The sequence below is a fragment of the Pavona decussata genome, unplaced genomic scaffold, assembly GCF_977016875.1.
Source record: "Pavona decussata unplaced genomic scaffold, jaPavDecu1.1 SCAFFOLD_102, whole genome shotgun sequence".
NCBI lineage: Eukaryota > Metazoa > Cnidaria > Anthozoa > Scleractinia > Agariciidae > Pavona > Pavona decussata.
This window is the reverse complement of record NW_028145517.1, coordinates 847,467-864,007: the sequence shown is the minus strand read 5'-3', so window position 1 is coordinate 864,007 and position 16,541 is coordinate 847,467. Positions and strand designations below refer to the sequence as shown.

The 16,541-nt window shown below is 38.1% G+C and overlaps 1 protein-coding gene across 1 annotated transcript; it reads left to right on the top strand.

Moving 5' to 3' along the window:
• The first annotated feature begins 6,522 nt into the window (after positions 1 to 6,522).
• On the top strand, positions 6,523 to 15,239 carry LOC146471496 (uncharacterized). Its single transcript, XM_085120421.1, has 9 exons — positions 6,523 to 6,571; positions 7,218 to 7,364; positions 7,549 to 7,664; positions 7,973 to 8,046; positions 8,203 to 8,474; positions 12,104 to 12,253; positions 13,047 to 13,102; positions 15,007 to 15,085; positions 15,178 to 15,239. Exons 1-9 carry the CDS (start codon positions 6,523 to 6,525, stop codon positions 15,237 to 15,239), a joined length of 1,005 nt encoding a protein of 334 aa, XP_084976547.1.
• The last annotated feature ends 1,302 nt before the right edge of the window (positions 15,240 to 16,541 follow it).

Below are 16,541 nucleotides of genomic sequence, written 5' to 3'. Positions count from 1 at the left end.
ACATAGTAGATAGTAGTACATATAGTAGGGGTCCACAGCGAACTTTTGGGAACTGAGGGCAGAGTCGGCTGGAAAGTGATTCGAATTCACTAGGATCGCGTGACAGGCAATTGTTCAGGTTTGCGCACAATGTCGTCAAGCACCAAAGCCGACTTTAAAATAAGTTTTAATTTATTTCTTTCAACTGGGGGTAGCGCTACTTACACCAAGATTCATAAAAAAGGTTGCATCTGCTAGGAACGAACTTTAATTTCCCAGAAAACCATGAGCAACTTTTGGAAGATCCATCATAAATTACCGAGAAGACAATCAACAATTAGCCTGCAAAGACAGGCATTTTCTAAACGGCTTCATGGCTAAATTTTGCATTTCAGCTGTATTAAAAAACAGACCGTGTTTTCCTTTGGACGATTTGAAAAATATGCCCAAAATTTGGACTTTTCTAAACAAGTTTGTCAATCAATGTAAGTTGTATCTCTGGTGATAACAGCTTTGGTGAACTCAGTGTTTATCAAAACGTTTCAAATGGTGTATCGGGCATACGGCATAGAGTAAACGTTTCTGCATTGTGGAAAAACGTGGGCAACAGGGTCATGAGCAGGCAAACAAATCAGGATTATGGTCCGAGCTCAATGCTGTTCTACACAGCAAAACAACTAGAAGCCACTTCATGATTCCTCGTTTGCAAGATGCAAACAACTGTTACAGTTGATCTTGCTTGGTCTTGAATGAGTATGATAGCTGCTACCTAACCTTTAATTTGGAGCGGAACTAGTTTCCTTTGGCATCAGTAGCCAATCAGATACTGGCATCATAAAGAATCTTTGTATGAGCGGAATTGATTCCAAAGTCCCCTTAACAACTTGGATCATATAACAGGAAATTGCTCTTTTTTTCTGCATAATATGCAAGACGTCATCACTAGCATTTCGTGCTTCTCTCTCTAACAAGATGCCCCTTATGGCATTTCCACGAGATGCTTAATGTTTCCTCATTTATTCTCATTGTATGCTTCGCAGATTTTTTTAACTGTCTAATAAAATCGCAAATTTTTAAAGCCATTCTCCCTACGCAAATTGAAATATTGCGTTACGGTGCTTGAGATCATACCGGAAATTTCCTTCTTTAAACGTCATGACAGGGGCAGATACATATCTGACACACGCGTCATACAGGGCTATTTATAATTTCTATTTATCTATCGCATTACATCATTATAATTATTCGAGATCATACCAGAAATTGTTTTTGGGAACGTCATGACCCGGGCTAGATTGAATAATAGTAAACTATCGTCTTCTCAGGTTTTCTGAATCAGGTGTTGAAGTCAAAAATTAAAGACAGACAAAAAGTTTGCCTAAATGAACACGAAATCTTGACAATCAAACCTTTAATATTTCGTAATTGAAAGAATGGAATAGTTTTGTTTATAAGGACTGAGTGATATTTATCGTTGTGTTACTGGAAATCATACCGAAAATTACTTTCTCATAATGTCATGCTTATCAGTGACCTTTTCTTCGCGCTTTGTGGTTCTAACATTGTCAAACAAAGCGTGATTCCTTTGCCAGGAACTCTCCAATTTCCACCGTTTTAACTGTCGAGTGTTTGCTAGAAGTTATGCACTCCACTTGCCTCTTCAAAAGGGTTAATTTTCTTTTTGAAAACGGCGTAGTTGAGTCTTAAACTTGTAAACAATATGGCCTCCACAAAAAGAGAGGAAAATTTAATCCACGTTTAATGAATAAATTAAGTCATGATTTGACGTCACACAGGTAGGGATGAGGGGGTTCTCTCCCTTGTGATATACGCGCCAATAATAGATTTTCCTTGGGCCGCTTTTGTTGAAGACTATCAAAACAATACATTCCTTCTAGGAGAGGGCAGAATTTAATTAATAAATTAATGTGCAGATTTGTGGCTACGATGAAGGAAAAAAAGAAACAAGATGCTCCTAATGGCATTTCCACGAGATGCTTAATGTGGCTTCATTTATTCCCATTGTATGCTTTGCAAATTTTTTTAATTATGTAATAAAACCGCAAATTTTTAAAGCTATTCTCCCTTCGCAATTGAAACACTGCGTTACGGTGCTCGACATCATACCGGAAATTTCTTTCTGAAAACGTCATGACAGGGGCAGATACATATCTGACTCACACGTCTGCAGGGCTATTTATATTTCCTATTTATCTATTGCATTACATCATTGTAGATTATTCGAGAGCATACCGGAAATTGTTTTTGGGAAAACGTCATGACCCGGGCCAGATTAAATATCTGACTCAGAAAACAGAAGACAATACTATTGTTGAAGACAAAAATTAAAGACAGACAAAAAGTTTTTCTAAATTAACACGAAACCTTGACAATCAAACCTTTAATTTTTAAAACTATCCTCCCTTCGCAATTGAAAGAATTGAATAGTTTTGTTCAGAAAGACTGCGTGATATTTTATCGTTGTGTTACTGGAAATCATACCGAAAATTACTTTCTTATAACGTCATGCTTATCAGTGACCTTTCCTTCGCGCTTTGTGGTTCTAAGACTGTCAAACAAAGCGTGATTCCTTCGCCAAGAACTCTCCAATTCCCACTGTTTTAACTATAGAGTGCTTCATATAATTTATTCTTTCCATTTTCCTCTTCGAAAGGGTTAATTTTCTTTTTTAAACGGGGTAGTTGAGTCTTAAACTTGTAAACAATATGGCCTCCACAAGGAGAGAGGAGAATTTAATCCACTTTTAATGAATAAATCAAATGATGATTTAACGTCACACAGGTAGGGATGAGGGGGTTCTCTCTCTCTCTCTCGGGATAATACAATAAAATACTTTATTGACAGTCCCCTGGTGGGGCTTTTTTGGTGATATACGCGCCAATAATAGATTTTCATTGGGCCGCTTTTGTTGAAGACTATCAGAACAATACATCCCTTCTAGGAGAGGGCAGAATTTAATTAATAAATTAATGTGCAGATTTGTGGCTACGATGAAGGAAAAAAAAGAAACAAGATGCCCCTAATGGCATTTCCACGAGATGCTTAATGTGGCTTCATTTATTCCCATTGTATGCTTTGCAAATTTTTTTAATTATGTAATAAAACCGCAAATTTTTAAAGCTATTCTCCCTTCGCAATTGAAATACTGCGTTACGGTGCTCGACATCATACCGGAAATTTCTTTCTGAAAACGTCATGACAGGGGCAGATACATATCTGACTCACACGTCATGCAGGGCTATTTCCCTCGTGATATACGCGCCAATAATAAATTTTCATTGGGCCGTTTTTGTTGAAGACAATCAGCACAATACATCCCTTCTAGGAGAGGGGAGAGTTTAATGAACAAGATACTCCTTATGGCATTTACACGGAATGCTTATGTAGGCCTATTTATTCCCTTCGCAATCCTCCCTTCGCAATTGAAATAATTGAATGGTTTTATTCAGAGAGACTGCGTGATATTTTACCGTTGTGTTACTGAGAATCATACCGGAAATTACTCTGCGACAACGTCATGACCCCTCTGAAACTGGTCTGGCTTCCTTAGGGTTGAATTATTCGATCTGTTTGTGAAAAGCATAATTTCTTTGCTTTGAACTTTCCCAATTTCCACCGTTTAAACTGTCGAGTACTACTTAGAAGTTATTATTTCGATTTACCGCTTGAAAAATGTTTGTTTTCTTTCTCAAAACGGCAGATCAGAGTCCTAAATTCATACATGTGGCCGCCATTGAACGAAAAGAAAATTCCAAATTATGATTTGCTTTGACTTCACACAGGTAGAGATGAGTGGGTCCCCTCCCTCGTGATATACGCGCCGATAATGGATTTTGATTGGGCCGTTTTTGTTGAAGACAATCAGAGCAATAGATACCTTCTGGAAGAGGCCAGAATTTAATCTAGGTTTAATGAATAAATCAAATAATGATTTGACGTGACACAGGAAGGGATGAGTGGGTCCTCTCTCTCGTGATATGTGCCTCAATAATAGATTTTGATTAGGCCGTTTCTGTTGAAGACAATCAGAACAATACATCCCTACTAGTAGAGGACATATTTTAATGTATAAATTAATTTGCAGATTTGTGACTATGACGAAGAAAAAAAAAATAAGATGCCTATACTGGCATTTACGCGTGATGCTGAGGCTGATTCTTTTATTCCAATTATATGCTTCGCAGATTGATAAAACTATCCTTGCTAATTATAATGGAATAGTTTGGACAGTTTGAGTCACGAAGATCGCGTTATGTTGTTTCCCTTGTGTTACGTTACTTATGGTTGTACCGGAATTTTCGGAAATTCCACTACGATAACATAAGCTTGTCAATGACCTCTTTTGAGTCTCACATCGTGGTTCTAAAACTGTCAAACAAAGCACGATTCCTTCGCCAGGAACTCTCCGCTTTCCACCGTTTTAAATGTCGAGTGCTTCTTAGAACTTATTCTTTCGATTTACCGCTTCAAAATGGTTAATTTGTCGTTTGAAAACGGCACACTTGAGACCACAACATGTTAACAATATGGCCGCCTCAAATTTATCAGGGCCCGGTTGATCGAAAGGCGATTAACGGTAATCCCCGATAAAAAGTTAACTGAGATTTGTTTTTAAAAGCTGATTTTTAGCTAAAGTAAAGAAAAGTCTTAGTGAAAACTGAAGGGCAAAATTGTTTTGGAAAAATGAAAATTGATTAGTAATTAAATTCGAATCAAAGTTCACATTAATCCAGGATTAGCTTAATCGGGCTTTGAACAACTGGGCCCAGGACAATAAAATTTGATACATGCAAAACGAGTGAATGATTGAAAGGTGCAGATTTCAAGCTACTATGAAGAAAAAATAAAGACGAAGATATCGATCCGATTTTAAGCCACGTGCTACCCTCATGCAGGGCATCACGCGTAAAAAAGATACACGACTCAAACCTAGACACGGCCTGCCCTGCGGGCATCCCGCGTAAAGAAAAAAACGATACCCGACCCAAACCTAGACACGGCCTGCCCTGCGGGCATCCCGAGTCATTAAGCAGCAACGACGCAACATGCACATGAATTTATATGACCACTGCACCTGCTAGCTTCGAGCTTTATTTCTCGGCATAAATAGCTGATATTTCATTTCTAATCTAGATGGGTGACGAAAGTAAAGTTACCCTTCACTACCCCTTCTACTTTTTAACATTTATTCTTTACAAATTCGCCGTCTTTGTTATTTGTCACATTAATCTATTGGATTGGTAAAGTATGCTTATCACAATCCTTTCAAATGATGAACGGACTTGAAGTTAATATTCTTAAATGCAGTAAGAATATATTGCATGGTGATCAAAGCGAAAAGGGTTAAATTTAGTCAAAACAAAGAAAGCTGTCTGTTTTGTTTGTTTTTTTGTTTTTGTTTTTTTTCGTGTAATATGCTAACCACCCCACGGCTATTTTGATCTGAAATATTCCGCTTCCACTTCGAAAGTTTAATTCTACAAACTGAGATCAAAACAGATATCCTCGCTCGGTCATGAATGAGAATGGCAACAGCGGCATGAGAAGACACAAGTGAAGTAAACTGTAAGTACGACTTCACGTAGAGATTTAATCATTGTGCACGTGGTTCGTGAAGGTGTCTGTAATCTCATTCAATATATCATACAGTGAATGGCTCATGTTATTCTCACTTTTTGTGTTTTTAAATATCGTAACAAGTGCTGCCTTTCAGTATTTTATTCCTCACATGAAACAAGATGGCATGAATAAATTCGATCTACAGATCTAGAAGTCTGCGGTATCCCAGCGCTTATGTACGTATCGTCTAATGAGAAGTACCGCGCAATTGCAGCGTAAATTGATCATCTCACAGAAAAATAAACATAAAAGGTACGCGTCAGCTTTCTCAGTTGTAGCCACCAGCACGCAGCCATTTACCAAGATCGTATGACGCTTTGTTTGGTCACGCACTTTGTTTTGTCATGAATAAACACGATCGATTTGCGCAAATTTCACTGCAGTTGCAAGGCGAAGAAACCATTCGTCTGAAACTCGTCAGATGTGACTCCTCTGCCTGTCTTCGCCCCATATGCATTAAGCACCATCTTCTAGTCAACATCTACTAATTGTACATGCATTTCCGGAACCGCCAATGTTTTCTATGTGGCACACCCACGAGTGCAGTGTAAACTGGCAGTACTTTGTTACCTGTATGATTAATTTCAGCAAACGTAGGCTGTACTTTAGGTGGCACACCAATAAGTGCAGTGTAATCCAGTGTTTTGTTTAATATCAGCAAACGTAGGCTGTACTTGAGGTTGCACCCCACGAGTGCAGTGTAAACCAGCAGTACTTTGTTACCTGTATGATTAATGCCAGTAAACGTAGGCTGTACTTTAGGTGGCTCACCCATGAGTGCAGTGTAACCCAGTGTTTTGTTTAATATCAGCAAACGTAGGCTGTACTTTAGGTGGCATACCCATGAGTACAGTAGTGTAACCCAGTGTTTTGTTTAATATCAGTAAACGTAGGCTGTACTCTATGTGGCACACCCACGAGTGCAGTGTAAACCGGCAGTACTTTGTCACCTGTATGATAAATGTTAGCAAACGTAGGCTGTACTTTATGTGGCACACCCATGAGTACAGTGTAACCCAGTGTTTTGTTTAATATCAGCAAACGTAGGCTGTACTTTAGGTGGCACACCCATGAGTACAGTGTAACCCAGTGTTTTGTTTTGTTTAATCAGAACAATAGATCCTTTCTAGGAGAGAGCAGAATTTAATCCAGCTTTAATGAATAAATAAAATGATGATTTGACGTCACACAAGGAAGGGATGAGTGGGTCCCCTCCCTGGTTAGTATATGCGCCGATAATGGATTTTGATTGTGCCGTTTTTGTTGACAACAATCAGGATAATAGATCTCTTCTAGAGGAGAGAGCAGAGTTTAATGCATAAATAAATGTGCAGATTTGAAGATACCCGACGGAAAACTTGACACGGTCTGCCTTGTAGGCATCCCTCGTAATAAAGGAAACCTTAACTTGTGGGCATTTAATAGCTCACTGCATTGCTCAACACTAAGTATCAAAATGCATTCTTTCTTAGTTAATTTTGCACCTGTATACTTGTCTAAGAAAACTGTGTTCGACCACCTTAAATACAGTTTCACACAGGCCTAATAAAGTACAAAGGTATAGTCTCAGTCTGTATTGCATGCACTTGAAATTACAGTAATTTGCGTTATCTTTCAATTTAACCAAACAGGAAGAATCTCAAACTCCTCATTAAAAAAATATAAGGACATCAACAGGCAAAAGAAAGTCCTAAAGGAAGAAGGCCTTACAATTGATAGAGTACATTATTCTCTTAAGTTCACAGGTACTTATTGTAATCAATAAATTAATTGTGAGATCTATTGCTAAGATGTGACAGACACACTCAGCCCTTTATTTTTTAAGAATTACCTTGCATGATCTGTTAATTTGTAGCTACTGTTGTGTGCAACTTGAATTTCAATGTCTTTATTTGAAGTATTGTTTTCTTTCTTTTTCTTTATTTCTAGTAACTTTGGATTACAAGACACTTGTGTTGTTATTGGTTAAGAAGGAGGACAAAGAATTTGTTCTTGGTGGAAGAGGGGTAGACGTGGAGTTTTGCTTTCTTTGCAATGCAATCAGAGTATACATTTTGCTGAGTACACTTTGCCCACATGCAAACAAAAAACTTTCTGTTTTCTGCATTCTTAATAATATTCTCTACAGGCACCTTGCTTATACCCATTACTGATAAACAATAAGTGGTAAGAAGCAAGTGAAAAGGATTTAAGCCTTAACGTTGTGTTAGATGAAAATACATTTTGTAAGTTCAGATACGTCACATCGTACAACCGTCCACACCCCTCACTTGATCTCTAAAACTAACAATCTTAGTTTTGGGACTCTAAGGATAACAAGATTGTAAAGGATGATTTGCTTGTATTGAAATAGAGATGTGTTTGTCACGTTGTATCACCTGATGAGACGTGCACTGACTGCATGAGAAGCGAGGCAAATATTGGAACGTGACCATTATATTTTCAATAGTACCAAAAGTACTGTTAAAACCTCTCATGAGACCACTTCCCATAAGCGATCACCAAGAGTTGATATTTTTTTATGGTTGCTCACTGGAGGTTCGACTGTTATAAAATGTCTGTTTTGTTTGGCGTTTCCTTTAGATCAACTGGAATTCGGGATGATTTGGAGTTCCTAATGGATGAGGAACTTAACAGTATCCAACTGTGTGCATTGCACATGGAAATACGCAATACCGAACTACTTGGTTCAATTGGGCTTCAGGCCTACCAAATTGATGCATCGAAGGATGCAAATAATGCTTTAAGAAGCTACGGTCCAGAATCTTTTAAGGGTGACAGACGGACAATCCAAAAGAAATCAGGCCAGCAAACAGCAGTGGCAAAACACAACATCCATGTCACCTCCATGTCAGGTATGTACATCCAATTCATATGGCAGTGACTTTTCAAGGTTTATGTTTAAAACATCAATAATAACACCTTCTGGCCGCGCGCAAGTTGTTTTCACCCCGCGATCGAGCAGCCAGGGTTGCTAAAATGCAACACAATGAACAGTTAATTTTCCAGTTCACATTGGATCATCGTTTGATCGACATAGAGCTGTTCTTTTGGAGAGATGATTTGAAGAAATTTTTTTTTAAACGAAACAAACTCATTCAGTGGATGACAGGAATCTTTAGAGATAGGTTCATCACGTCGACCGGAACACGATTTAATAATTGTTCACGAGCGCGCCTACGTATGCATCAGTTCTAGGTTATTAAATATATTGTTTAAGTACCTAACAATAAGCAAATTATTTTAATCTACATAATTACGTGGCTGCGATAAGTCAGTCAACGAAACCAAACAGGAAATCTAGCCGGATTTACACATCATTGAGTTCCCTTGTTTGTACTCATCTACTGAGTAAATAAAATAGCTAGATTTTAATCACAGTCCGAAGACTGTAAGGTGATAAATGTCTTCTGAATAGTTAGCCAAACGAGCAGTGGCCTTGATGAATAAACGTCATTAGATTAACGTGCTGGTCATCGAAACAAAGTAGGTTTAAGGTTACCGTGTACCTTCAGGGGTGGCTTCAGTTTAACGGATGTAGCGCCTCTCAGTTACATCACAGATACCCAAAACCCTATATCAAGTTAAAGCCTATAGAACTGGGTATTCAAATAATTCATTGCTTTTCCAAGAAAATAAATTCCCAAGTTCTCTGCAAAGTCGAAATTTAAAGGTCCAAATAGTCGTTGAAGAATTCCAGCTCATGTGATTTTTATATTTTGGAAGTTGGTTTTTTTTGCTCCAGGTCAGGATCCCAAATGCTTAAAAAAAAGTGTCAGGGTTTTTCTTAATTTGATTGCGTTCAAAAAGTTATATAATATTTTCAAAACTGCGAGAAAACCATGCGGAGTGAACGCACTGAAATGGCTTTCAAGGAAAGAAGTTTAAGAATTATCGAATTCCCCGACGCGGTTTTGTAAGAACGTACTGGGAAGTTTATTTTCATCTAAAAAATTGAAAATCCAAAAATTTTCTCTCTGAACGTCCATGGTAACTTTAAACAATAGGATGTTTACATCAACCATGGTTGCTGCTAATAATAATGCCTTTATTTAAGTGTTAAAGTATCTAGCAGAAAAAACAAAACAAGCAAAAACTGAACAAAACATTGTTAAAAATTGCTATTTACAAATAATACTATAATATATGAATTAAAATCGAGAATACTTACTGTACATTACTAAAACGTAGCTAACAACTGTATAAAAGACACTTTTGGCAATCATCGCTGATCAATTCACTCAGGTTCTTTGTTCTTTTTCGGCTTTGAGATAAATTTATAGTTTCTGACATTTTTTGGGCATTCATCAGGAATTTTATCCCCGCTCCTCCCCCCAAAGAGAAACTTGTGTTGGTGAAAATGGACCTTCTAGTTTTATACTGAGTTATTAAACTATCGCACTTAATTTTTCTTTACCGATTGCGGTTCATTATATTGGCCGTGATTTAACTCACGGAACGCTTGCTGGTCGCAAATATGGTCCTTTATCCTTTCAGCCAAATGTTGTAAAGACTTCAGGACTTTGTAAGCTGTTAAGCCACCAGTATCAATATTTTCCATCCGGGTCTGTTAAAAGATAGTGACTGTTTAAACAACGGAAAAATAAAATCTGTTGCAGCGTCAACGTGCACTTTACACGCGCGCGTTACCAAACAGGGCTGAGTTGCTCGAAGCATGGTTAGCACTAAACATTGGTTAAGAGGTATTTTAAAAAACCTATAGGTTGTCATGGTATTTAACTCGGGTTGGCGCTAACCATGCTTCGAGCAGCTGGGCCCAGGTTGTTGTCCCTTTACATTGCTGAAAACCGAATGTTACTAATAATGGAAAAATTTTTATGTGGTCGGTTAGTGTTGATGAACTTTGATGTTACCATGGCAAGAAATTTTTCTTTTTGCATTTCTTTTTTTTTAGGAAAATAGAAAATTAACCTTTTAAAATGAAGAAAAATCACTTTTTTCCTGTAACTTTTATGTTCAATTTTGACGCTTTCCTAAATATGATTCATTTAGCCGACATTCAAAATTAACCTATTATATTGGTACGGTGCAACACAATGGAATTGGTCGAAACTGATCCGGGCTTCGAATTGAAAGGCTGTCCTTTTAGATCCCAATCCCAGTTATTATCGATTTTATCGAAATAAATCGACATTGAGCCAAAAGCTGAAGTACTATCAAACGTGAGAATATGAGCGGAATTGATTTTCAGCTGTTGCGTCCGAATATTTCACTATTATTAGTAACATTCGGTCTTCAGTAATGTTAAGGGACAACAACCCGTTTGGTCACACGCGCGTGTAAATTGCACATTGACACTGCAACGCTGGGGAAAATCCAGAAATCCAAGATGGCCGCCATTTCGCAACATGACCTAATTACAACGTCATACGACGTCATCACTTCACGATGTGGTTCTTAAAGGAGACATCTTTAAACGTGATATGTATCCTCTAAGTCTCACTGTCATATCAGTTTAAACTTGCGAAGTTCAGTGGAGGGAGGCACAATCACGTCAATCACGTTCCCAGTGCCAAATATTGGTTCTAGTACTCGGTCTCTCCCGGCTGAGATGGTTCCGAAAGGAGTGTTTGCAAAAGTTCTGGGAAGCCTGTACCTCATATTAAAAAGAAAAGGTGGCCCAGTTCAGTAACCTTTATCAAAAAAGAAAAAGAAACTTTCGGGGCCGGTTGTACCGTGTGCCGGGACCAGCGCTTGCCTTTCTGGTAACATTCACACACTCCTCGCTTTGTTTAATTTTGTTCTTGCTCAAAGTATACGATCAGATTTTCGTTGCGTTTCTATCACAGAAAAAAATAGTGTTGTTCAACAGCTTCCATCCGACTGATTGGTCACATCCTAGAATTTCATCCTTGATCATCCTTAAGCTGAAATTAAGTGAACTATTATTTTATTTATTTATTTATTTATTTATTTATTTATTTATTTTTCTTTTTGGCGGGATCTACTATGCTATGTTTATATTAGATTAATTTGAAATTAAGTCCTTAGACGGTGTTCGTAAGTTACGTCGTTAGACCAATTTACGTTGTGGAAGATTAAAACGTGCACCAACATCAGCGCACGTGCAAAGGAACTGGGAGCACGTGCATTTTGTCAGATTGAAAATTTTTCATTTTCTCGCTAACCCTACAAGCGGAGCCTCCGGCCTCGTCACTGCTTACAGGCTGCAATTTTTATTATTTTTCCACAGCAAACTAAGTTCTGTTTAGTTTGCATTTTTGTGCTTTTCCCTACTCCTTAAACCACAGCTTTCGTTATTTTTTGTCATTACCGCTCAATCGTTCTTGCCTTTGTCGTCTGCATTTATTATCATTTAATTTGAATTGCTAATATACTGCTAAAAATCATCTTTTATTCATCTCACATCTTCTTGCACATGGCGCCGTTCGCAAAGTTAACCGTCCAGTACCTCAGAAATCCTTGTTTCTGAGCTTTTATGGAGTATTATCTCTACCGTAAGGACTTCAAGACGACTGCAAAGCGCTGGGGAACCACAAGACTGTAAAACAAGCACCACTGAAGACAAAACGACGCAGAGAGCAAGGCTTTGACGTTCATCAATGCTGGATTAACGAAAATGAAACTTCAAGGAACATTCATTCTATGACAGGTAAATTCTCTAGGACGTACGAAGTTTTTATAAGTTCATCTTAAAATGAATTCAAGTTGCAAGTTAATAAGTATAATCTTCGTGGCCGGTCATTCGTTTTACTAAAAGTTGTTAAATTTTCCTTTAATAATTAAAAGCAGATGTTGAGTCACAGTTCAATTCATATCGTTAACATTTACGTTTCCCATAAAGTGCTAGCCAGGCGATTTTTTGTTTTGTTCAGACAAAATAACTGACTGTTTGTTCAAGAGAGCAGGAAGGAGAGGTGTGCAAATCTCCTGAAATCTGCCCCATGGACTTTAGACGTCTAACTTATTTTGTAACTAAACTTATTTTACTTGGTATGAAGTATCGATGTTCATTTACAACTTATTCAATCAACTTGTCGGATTTCAAAGCCTCAGCTTTAAGCGACAAGACCTCTTAAATACTTTTGTAAACCTCTTAATTTGGCTGCAGTTCAGTTATGATCGACAATGCCATGGGATGGAAGGAAATAACAACATTTGCCCTGGTGATTTTTTTTCTGCAGGGCTGAGCTATAGTTGAGTTTTTTCCGATATGAAATCGCGGTATCGGTCGTGTAGGTTTTATTAAAATAGCCACCTGCCATATGATATGAAACTGCCGTCGATTTGTCAATATATTGGTCAATTTTCTGTACTGATTTCCAAGATGGTCAACATTTGTAAAAAAGTGGCGTCATCCCAGTGTCAAAGAACGGCGTTAGTTCTTATTCACAAAGAACCTCAAAGGAAGCAATCTTGAACGTTTTGTGTGTCTTCTATGTTAGATCGTTGCATAGCTGTAATATTCTGGAGTATGGGGGGAGGGGGTGGGGCAGTGCTGGTGAGAAGGAGGCATCAACCCTTCTCCTCTCCCCAAAAGGTCTATTTTGTTCTAAATTATTAGGATAAATGTTTAAAAGAGCGTATTAAGAAATGGTCTGTTGTTCCGGCTCAACTTTGGGCATTGTGCCTTTAGACAATAGTCCTTTTCTCCTTGGTGGCGCTGAGGGACTTTAGTCGAAGCTAAACGGAAAATCTCACGACTTATCGGGAAATTGTTGGCGTGACAATTAAGCTGTATTGGGGCAAGAGACTATGAGGCAAGAGAGCGAATCCCTGTGCCCCTTGATAATTATTTTCAATCTTTTTTTTAGTTCGCGCCATGCTATTTTGGGAAATTATAATCCGCAATTGAGTTTAAAATTAAATGACGTCACTCTAACTGACCAATAAGACGTCGACATTAAAATAGCAACGCAAACAAAAATAGATTGAAAAAAATTTCCATAGGAAGAGGAGCATGTATGGGGGATTCGCTCTCTTACCTCATAGTCTCTTGATTGGGGGTGTGGGCAGCGTAATTTGCACTCGCCAGGTCAATTGTCACTGGTGTACCCCAAAGAGAATTGACCACCAGTCCGCGCATACGCGCATCGGTCTGATTAGAAAGTCGAGAGTTAAAACAACAACAACAACAACAAAATTGAAGAAATTGAAGAAATTCAGTAGAGCTAGCAGCTCTGTTTGTTTTGCTGTGATTGTTGAAGGGAAAGTCTAATATATAACAAAGCACTTAATGTATGCCGGTCCCTGGGGAAACTAGTTAGTTTTGTTTCCCTCGACTGAGCCCTGATGTTACCCTTGACTTCGTCTCGGGAAACATCAGGACTCAGTCGGGAAAACAAAACTAACTGTTTCCCTCGGGACCATACATTAAGTGTATAATGTAACCAATCTTACATTCCGGCAAAACTATGTCTTGAGCTGCGTTAGGACGGATTTTAGTCCAAGATTTTAGTTTGAGATGTTTCTATATCCATTCAGCAGTTTCGCAGCTTGCCATGTACAGCACGGGTATGCTCATTTAGAAGGAAACACGATAATGACTACAGGTGTCACTGTGATGACTGTGATCCTTCCATATTAATATTAATCGTAAGTGCTTTTAATTTTAGGGCAAACACTGAATGAAACCTAGTGGAGTTAATCACAAGTACAATTTAAAGAGCAAGATAAATCATTGTGGAGAAAATTTAAAGTAAGTATTTTTTTACTTGGCAAAAGTGTCTGACAGAATTACTAGGCCATTTAAACAACAATTAATTGTTTAATTTGTAACGTGCCACCAATCAGGGTAAGATTATTGCTTGTTGGTGTGATCGATACCTTGTTTTAACTAACGTTGGCTTGTACTTAGCTGTAATTATCTAGAAGACGGTATTCAACATGAGGTATCATTGCGTGAAAAGACCAGGTATTTATACCACTGCACTGATCTTGGTTAAAAAGGAACATCAATTTACTGGCTGGGAGACAAACTGAATGAATTGAGAGGGGTTGCCATAGATGCCTTTACACGTTAACGTCTGCTTTAATTTACTTTACGAATGCGCTGCACATATTCTATTGACATCGGAAACTGACTGAGCGCACGCGGTTTAACAGGCATGCCTAAGCGACACTGCTGATCTATTTGCAATGCATAACAACTCGGGGTAATTAATCCCAACTGAAGTGAGGATAAGACCTGAACTGAGTGGAGCTGCTTTACGCTCCTTTGAATGCTAACGTTCTTTCTCACTTGTCTTACGGACAAATTCAACTGACATCAGTGTAAAGTCGGAAACTGACTAAGTGTCAGGGGCTTTCCTAAGCGATTCTTTTTGCGTATATTACAACCGTGCAGTTTACCCCAGTTACTATGACCTGTGCACCATATAAACCAAGCTTGCGTTGAATTTTTAGGGCAACTCTGTGGTGCATCGGATTGAAGTTAAAGTGGAAGTTCAACACGAAGCGAAAGAAGAAGCATTCATCACAGAAGGTGATTTTCTCTTGTTAATTTAGATTTCTTGTTTTAGGGTAGTAGAAATATTCGTCGATTTTTATTGCTGTTTACGTTTCTGGTACCAACAGGAGTGCCAAACACCAACGAGGGTCTGCCAACTGCTAGTTTTGCTCAAATGATCGTGTCATAGAGTGGAGACCCTTTACCCCGAACAAATCGAACCGGTAACATCCCCCGGGTAACTGACCTTGTACTGTGCTGGGGGAGTGGTGAATTTGAAGCGGGTTTGTCTTTATGGTCTTACTGGCAGAATTCGCGCGTGGGTTTTTCCTGGCTTGGGGCCTTGACGAGGTTTGGAAGGGCAGGATTTCGCCCTGCAAAAAAATTGAAATGCGATCAAGCCCTCACACACCACGTACTGTTTTATATAGAGCACTGATTCCGTTCACTTTTTTTGATAGGTTTGATTGGTATGCAACTCGTTTGCACCCATTTAAAGCCCACCCTGCCTCATCCACTGTTTAAATTTTCTCTGCCACTAGAATGTTGACTAGTCCCTCACAAAAAAATAAAATCTTTCATAGGGATTCATTTCAAGCAGAGAGATTGAAAGGAAGGAAAAAAAGAAGGAAAAAGAGATTGCTGACAATGGTGAGTTTAGATAAAGTTGTGTTTGGCTTAATATTAATTGAGTTGAGTTGCTGAAGATGGTTTTCGAAGCTCACGGCCCTTGAAAATTCGAAGCGTATGAATCTTACGACATTAAAATTACATCGTGATTAAGAGCAGATGTCAGTAAAAACCAACATTGGCCGGCAACAGTCAAAAAATCGATTTCGCTCATACTTTCAAGTTTGATACCCTATTATGTTAGAAGAACCCCTGTGCAGTTTGTTTTGAAAAATATGTTTTCATTGGGGAGAAATTGACATTTTTGCAAAAGAGGGTAAATATGCTAATTTGGTAGCTTAAAATTATTCAAGTTTGTCGATCTCTAGAAAATCGAATTAGCTGTATTTAATCTTTCTGATTTTATTATCTTCAAGTATGATATCTCTTTGTATCTCAGGGAGATGTTCAGGCTTTTACAATAAACTCTAAATTTCTGGTGGATTTTTCAAAGAGACGTGGTTTTTATGAGTCAAAAAGTACCGTATAAACAATCGCAAGTTTCACCCGGGCTGATACAACAGATTGACTTGAATTTTACTGTGGTTTATGCTAAAACATAGCGCTTGAAGTTTATCAAAAGAAATCTCTTGGTAAATGAGTTTTTATGGCGCTGTTGACACTCACAGTTGGCTAAAAACTGCAATTTTTCTCGCAATCATTTTTGCATAATTAGCATCGATTTAATACGAGCATAATTTCTTTCTTAGAACTCCCAAAGCGAAATCTTTCCCATTTGGAGTTTCTTACTCCAGTTTTTAACAACTGGTCTGAAGATTGTAACAATTTTTTCAATTTAGGTTAGTTTTATTTTTATTGTATT